The sequence below is a fragment of the Benincasa hispida genome, chromosome 2 (genome assembly GCF_027475165.1).
Source record: "Benincasa hispida cultivar pf3 chromosome 2, pf3_genome.v1.1, whole genome shotgun sequence".
Classification (NCBI taxonomy): domain Eukaryota; kingdom Viridiplantae; phylum Streptophyta; class Magnoliopsida; order Cucurbitales; family Cucurbitaceae; genus Benincasa; species Benincasa hispida.
The window spans coordinates 7,485,588-7,493,255 of NC_143479.1; the positions used below are offsets into that span (position 1 = coordinate 7,485,588).

General features: G+C 31.5%; 1 protein-coding gene across 1 annotated transcript; it reads right to left on the reverse strand.

Moving 5' to 3' along the window:
* Positions 1-2,157: 2,157 nt before the first annotated feature.
* Positions 2,158-3,417, reverse strand: LOC120071414 (myb-related protein 306-like). Its single transcript, XM_039023688.2, has 2 exons — positions 3,168-3,417; positions 2,158-3,070 (listed from the first exon to the last, which is right to left on the reverse strand). Exons 1-2 carry the CDS (start codon positions 3,301-3,303, stop codon positions 2,301-2,303), a joined length of 906 nt encoding a protein of 301 aa, XP_038879616.1. The 5' UTR covers positions 3,304-3,417; the 3' UTR covers positions 2,158-2,300.
* Between the last annotated feature and the right edge of the window lie 4,251 nt (positions 3,418-7,668).

Sequence of the window (7,668 nt, forward strand, 5' to 3'; positions counted from 1 at the left end):
GTTCTCAATGGACTGAGTCCGTTCAGTTATCTACTTCTATGCTCAGTGTCAAATATGCTATTCTGTTTTGCATTGGCATTGTAAACTAGTGTCCGTCTACACATGACTTCAGTCTCTCCCCTTCTCTGGCCAGTCTTTTATATCAAATTGGTATTATGTCTACTATCAGTTTTGGATTTTTTGTGTATAATCAGCTTCTAAGGCATGTTGATTTGTTTGCTATCAAGCTTCCAATTAGTCTTCCAAGACTTATCTATCGTATTCTTCTGTCTCAATGGCCAACAATTCTTAACCCCAATGATGCGCCCAGCTACAAAACCTTCCAGGGGACTCATGCCTTTGATATTGTGCACAACATTCGGCCTCCCAAGGCCTCTAACATTCCTCTCCTAAAGGATCTCCAGGTACCTAAAGGTGGTCTATTGCTTCCCACTGAGCTGGATACTCACATCCTTCGAATTTTGTCTGCTGAGTCTCGCTCTTTAACCATGGTTATTCGTGATTTTGACTGATCGTCATGCTAAAATTGATGTCTTGATTCATCTCCTCAGTTTATCTCTTCTGAGATCTGGTGTGGATATTACTTCGGCTGGTTGATTTTCTTCTTGGTAAAAAGGGGAAATGTGGTTTTATGGTTGGTTTTGGTTTATTTTAATGTTTTTTGTCTGGTTTTGTGGTTGTGGCTTTACTGATGGTTTTTTCTGTGCCTTGATTGGACTATGTTATTTCTATTATTGCCCGAATTGTAATGTGTGTTCTCGTAATGAAATGTTTGGTTTCTTCTCATTTCTGTCCAAATTTTTTTGTTGTTTGCCATAAAAGAACATCTTGTGCCAATCTTTACAAATTGTAAAGTATATGGACTAAATTGTAAAGAAATTTTATAAATTATAAAGTACATGGACTAAATTGCTACTTATTAAAGTTTAATGACTAAGTTGTTACAAATCTGGAAGTATATTGACTACCAAAAGTTAAATGACTAAATTATTACTTTCATTTGTTATTGTTGTGGTTGACAGATAATATCTTCTTTTATTATATTAGATTCTTTGTCTCTAACTTCAGTAAGATCCTTTCCTTATCGGTGGTGATCTACTGGGAAGATTTTTTTCTTCTTTGTTATTGTTGGTTATGGTCTGTTGACTTTATGAATGGGATATATTTATTTGGCCTTTGGGAGCGTTGGAGGTGAGTTGTCTCTGCCTTTGATCATAGTTTTCTTGTTCGAAAAGTTTTGGTGAAGAAACTATGGGATTGTATATGAACTACCTTTGTGAAATTGAGCAAGCATTCTCAAAAGCAAGTTCTGAAAAAAGTAGTCGTTTATAGAGTTGTTACAGATATCAGGTGAATGGCTATTCATCGGAAGGTGAAGAGAATGTGAGATCATTGTTGCGGCAACAGTTTTAGAGGAGCCTAATTCTACAGAGTCATTGAAGAGTGTATTGATGTTAGGGGTAGCCTAACTTGCTCATTGGTAATTCAGTTATATGTAAGTTAATTTTATGTAATTTTAGTTAAAATGCATGTTGTAGAACTATATTACATACTAGTGAATTTCTTTTCACCTAGGTGTAGAGCCTCCCAGACGTAGGTGTGATTATACCGAACCAGGTTAACAAAATTTTGTGTTTTCTCTCTTTTATCTCTCTCAGTTGTTATTTTTTTCAGTGACACCTTTCTTGGCTTACAACATCATTGTGATTCATCCTTCTTTATTTCACATGACATTCAAGGATCAAAAGTATTTTTTTTAACCAACCTTTTATTATCTAGTAACATGTTTACAATAAGTTTTGTAAAAATATTCACATATTATGGTTTTTTTTGCATGAAAATTATTATTATTATTATTGGACCAATTTCTATAAAAAATAACTTTGAGAGATTAAATATAAAAAAATATATATTTAAAGTTAAAGGATTAAAATTGGATATATGAAAGCATGGAGACTAAAATTGAACCATCTCCAAAGTTCAAGTACCAAATTGTATTTTAACCAAGAAAATTAGGCCAAACAAAATTGCCATAAATATATTTAAAAACTAAATATTTTTTGTTCTTTTTAATGAAAATTTCTACCTCGTGAAATAATATTTGCTAACACAATATACATTGCCAACAATATAAACATAACTCAACGGATAAAAACCTACACAAAGATTGAAATCTCTCCCCATTCAAGTTTTGTAAAAGTAATAATAATAATAATTGGTAGATTTACAATTGTTGGGGTTTTGAGGTAAAAGATAAGCCATGACTTATACAGATACTAAAGACATAGGTAATTAATTAATTAAAGAAGGCTTTGAGAATCTTGCAAGGACAAATTGTGGAAATCTTGATGATATTGAGGTGCAGCTTCATCAAACAACAGCCATTTCTCTAACAAATTGAATGGAACTTGCTGTACACCACCCCCCTGATTATCATCATCATCTCCAACTTGAGAATTGCAACTTTCAGCCTCCACCGACAAACAACAATAATAATTCTGGCTCCCACTTGTCGTTGTCGTTGTTGTTGATTCTGAATTTGTGGTACATTTATTGGGTGAATTTTTGGTCCAATTTTCCAACAATCGAGCTATGTTTTCAGCGTTTGACACATATGTAGTAGTAGAAGAAGAAGAAGCATGTTGTTGATTTGGTAATAATAATTGGGAAATAGAAGAATTAGCTGAAAAAGGTGGTGGGTTAAGGTTTTGATTGGATTGAATTGAATTTTGGTCTGTTGTTGTAAGGGAAAGAGCTTGTCTCAATTCTTGTTTAGCAGTTTGAATATCAGTTTGAAGCCTTCTTTCCCACTGACCCTTTGAAAAACCATTATTTTGATCATCAAAGCCTAATTTAAGCTTTTTCTTCAAATGGGTATTCCAATAATTTTTTATATCATTATCAGTTCTTTGTGGAAGATAAGAGGCTATGGCTGCCCATCTATTGCCTAAGAGAGCTTGAAGATGAACAATCATATTGTCCTCATGATCAGTGAAATGGCCACGCTTAATACCCGGTCGTAAGTAATTAGTCCATCTCAATCTACAACTCTTACTACATCTAAGCAAACCTATTAAACAAAATACAAACATTATAAAAGAAAAAATTTGGAAGAAATTAATTGGAGGAATAAAATGAAATTTTAAAGAGAGAAAAAAAAAAAGAACCTGTGTTGTTGGGAACGGATCTCCAATTGCCAGGGCCATGTTGATGAATGTAAGAAACTAAGATGATATCTTCTTCAGGAGTCCAAGGGCCTTTTTTGATACCAAAAGTTTGGGTGCAGCAAGGTGATCTTCCCATTATACTTTTGTTTTTCAAAGGATAGGAAAGGGAATTATATTATCTATGAATTTTGGGTGTCGGCTGGCTAAGGGGATGTACTACTACAACTTGTAGCTGCCCAGTTTGTTTCTATGATATATATATATATATAGAAATAAAGAGAGAAGACCCACAAGACCATTACACTAATGTCGATGACCTCATGTGTGTAAAAGTTGGGTAAATGTACAAAATCACAACTATTAAATAGATAAAGTCAAAATACACCGCCAGTTTGCAGAAGTGTAATAATACTTCGCTACTAGGCTGGGTTTTAGACTCGCTAAAGGGATGTAGTTCAGCAACTTGTAGGTCTTATTTCTTTGTTTTTTTTCCATCTCAATCAATGTCTAGGGCACTGAATTGTTTATTGTTTATGGGTATAGTTATGTGCTTAGGATGTATAATATTTTAATCTTACTAAGAAATGGTAAACATGCAAAGAAGAATGGAGAGAAGGAGTGAAAAGTAATTAAATACAGTAGCAAAAACAATTTTGAAATAGTATCTATTGTCCTTGGTTATAGGTTATAAATATTTGTAAACACTAGTATTATATTTGGCCACAAACTTCAAGTTGGGGATGAAACACCCCATAGTGTCAAGTGATGAATTAATTTAGAAATATATCAATTTATACTTTTAAATTTTGGAGTTTAGTTTATGAATTTTTTTGTTAGTGTATCAATTTATATTCTCCTTTAAATTTCATTGACGAATATCGCGTAGAAATTATAGTTTTTGTATCAACTAAACACTTGAATTTTTATGAGGAAATCGATTTAAATGACCTTAGTATTTTTATAAATTATATATGCATCAATTTTCATATTAAATAGATTTCTTCGAATATTGGTTTTACATAATGAATGATTAATATATGTTTGATGCATTGGATATTTTCAAAAGAAAATCTATTTGTGAGTCTAAATTGATTTATTTATGAAAATTAATTTTGAGATTTAATTAATTGATAAATATATAAGTTCTACCCAATATTTTTTAAAGAAGTATAAATTGATACACCTATAAAAATTTAGGATTTAAATTGATATCATTACTAGTCTAGCGATTTAATTGATACACAAGCCTAAAAGTGTAAGGATATAAATTAATATCTTCCTAAATTCAATCTAGTTAGATTTTTAAAGCAATATGAGCAGAAAAATTCAAACCATAAACTTTCTCGTCGTAAATACATCTTTATACCTATTGAACTATGTTCACTCTAATTTTTGGCCACCCTGGAAAATACTAACCATACCAAAAAGTTTTTTTTTTTTTTTTTTAATGTGAAAACCGTGTAGAAATAAATGAATCGTAGGGATGGATAAATGGTGTGGTTATGGGCAAGAATAATGAACAAAGATAACGTACCGAGTGGAATTAACCTATTTCACTGTTTGTTCCTTTAATTTAATAAGCCTATATCTTATGATATCAAATGTCAACTGTCAATGTCGACATGAAACTCATATGTTTCTTTCTCTTCTTCAACTCTGGATTCTTCTTCTTTCTCTTTTTTCGTGTAATATATGTTACTTAATTTAGATTCATAAGTTTCTATCTTTTAGACGTGTTAATTTAAAAATCAAAAGTAAAATTTGAAATTAAACGGATCTTATTACGTGACCATATAGTTTTTTAAAATTAAGTTTATTAACAACCACTACTTATCTCATTAATATTTCAAAAACCATGCTATATTTTAAAATTTTAAAAAAATAGTGTTAAAAACTTATTTTTTTTCTAAAAATATATTTTACTTGAAAAAAAATATGAGAATTACCAAATAAAACCTAAAAAAAATATCGTTTTTCTTCATTTGCATATGAAACAAGGAGTTTAATTAAGTGGTTGAAGCTCGAGTTAATGGAGATAAAACAACACTTGAGATTATATATTAAACGAGATGAACTGAAATTAATAGTGAAAATAATTTGGTATTGTGTTTTGGTGCATGCTATTATTGGTGGCGTACTACTAAGCTTCAACTTTATATAAGTAAAAAAGATATGGAGATAAAAGAGAAGCATAAAATTAGAGGGAGGAAAAAGCAGCTATACTAATAGTACATGAAAGCCTTTCTAATATTGATATGAAAGGGATTAAATAGAAATTAACAAAGAAATCCGCTCGTACGGTCTCTTTGATTGGTAGAAATTTAATATTAAAATATTGATATCTATATTGAGATTTTAATTTTATCAACATATAGATATAATATTGATATCAACAAATATTTTTTAAGTTAAATAATTTATCAAATTTATTTAGATAAATTAAGTTAGATATTCTTATTAGTATTTTTAATTTTATTGGACTAAATATATTATTTTATATTTTACGAATATTTATAAAATTATAAAATATATGAGAGATATTAATAAACATTTAATATCAACGTCAAATCCTGGATGTGTATGAATATTTTTTTACAATTAATATTAGTTTTTTGGGTTTTAAAAAAAAAAAAAAAGAGAAAGAAAAAGGAAAAACTGTTTGTTTCTACTATTGCTCTGAAATAGTTTTCTATCCTTTTAAGGGAAGGATATAATTCATAGTCAAAATTCCAAAATATATATATATATATATTAAAATTTTTCTTAAAAAAATGACATTCAATTACTAAGGAAAATACCATATTTGAAATATTTTGGAATGTCAAAAATATTAATTAAACAATTTAATATTCAGATGTATTCGATCATAGACATTTTATATGATTTAGCCAACATTTTATTTTTCAAGCTTATTTCAAGGTGGTTGGTTAAATTTTAATTAATAATAGATTAGCATGTATGAATTTGACATTAACAAGAATAAACGTGGCTACATTTGATGTTATAGTAAGATGTGACAGATGGCAGGCTTTGATTGGAGAATTACAGCTGGGACCGTCCACATTGTCCATTGAATATGGAAAAGGATACGACATGGACAACTTTACCCTGCTCGCATAGCATTGAAAACGACATAATGGATTCATATGCAGACCGTAGACGTACGTAGCCGACTCAAAATTTCCCATGTCGTATCCAAATTTCCTATATACTTCAACGATATTGCCATCCAACGTTTTTCGTTGTTTTCACATTCAATAGCTTTTCTTACGTTAAATTACATCCTTCAACTTTAAAATTTACATCTATTTCATTTTTAAACTTTTAAATTTTAATATCTGTTAGGCCTCGGATCTCATCTGTATAGCATGACACTGCAAGCCTCTCGTAGGTTTGACCTCCGACCCGCTTCTTCCTTGTCTAATCTCGATTGTTCCTAAGTTGATCTGCATAAGACATCCTTGCATTAGTGTTGTGAAAGATGTATTTATCAAGTGTGTCTTTACAAGAAACTGTATAAGGTTATAAATACAATATTAACACCCTAAAAATAGAGCCTAACCAAATTAACCAAATCCTAAAGACTTTCCAAAGGAGACCTGGTATACATTTACACCCTCCCTCAAACTCAAGGTGGTAAGGCAGGAATCAACTTGAGTTTGTTAAGTAGTTGGAGAAAACGACCAGGAGGCAAAGCTTTGGTGAGATTGTCGGCAGGTTGCTCAGCGATGGAAACAGAGCGTAACATCAAAGTTTCGCTCAGGAGTTGATGACAAAGTGATAATCATTCTCAATATGTTTGGTGCGTTCATGAAAAACATCATTGTGAGCAATCTGAATGGCACTATGATTGTCACAATGAAGTATAGTGGTAGACAACTGGGGGACTCCCATATCATCAAGAAACCAACGAAGCCATAAGAATTCTGACGTAGTATCAGCCACAGCACGATATTCATACTCCATACTAGAACAAGAAACAACACTCTGTTTCTTACTGCGCCAAGAAATGAGAGAATCACCAAGATAGAAACAATAACTGAAGGTAGAACGCCGGTTAGTAGGATTACCAGGCTAATCAGCATCAAAATAGCCTGATAAAACCAGGGAAGATTGGGAAGAAAACTAAAGTCCATGGCCCAAAGTACCTTTGACATAACAGAGGATACAAAGAACAGCAATAAAATGAATGGTCTGAGGGGCAGTCATAAACTAACTAACAATGTAAACAACATAGGCAATGTTAAGACGAGTGACTGTCAGATAAATAAGACTGCCGACAAGCTAACGATAGAGACTAGCATCCTCAAGTGGAATTCCATCAAACGAAGTCAAACGAACATTGGGATTGAGTGGTGTCGGAGTTGTAGCAGAGTCAATAATATCAGAGCCCACCAAAAGATCTGAGGCATACTTTACTTGAGACAACAAATAACTGGTAGAGCTCAATGATACTTCAAGGCCAAGAAAGTAACTGAGTAAACCCAAGTCCTTCATCTCA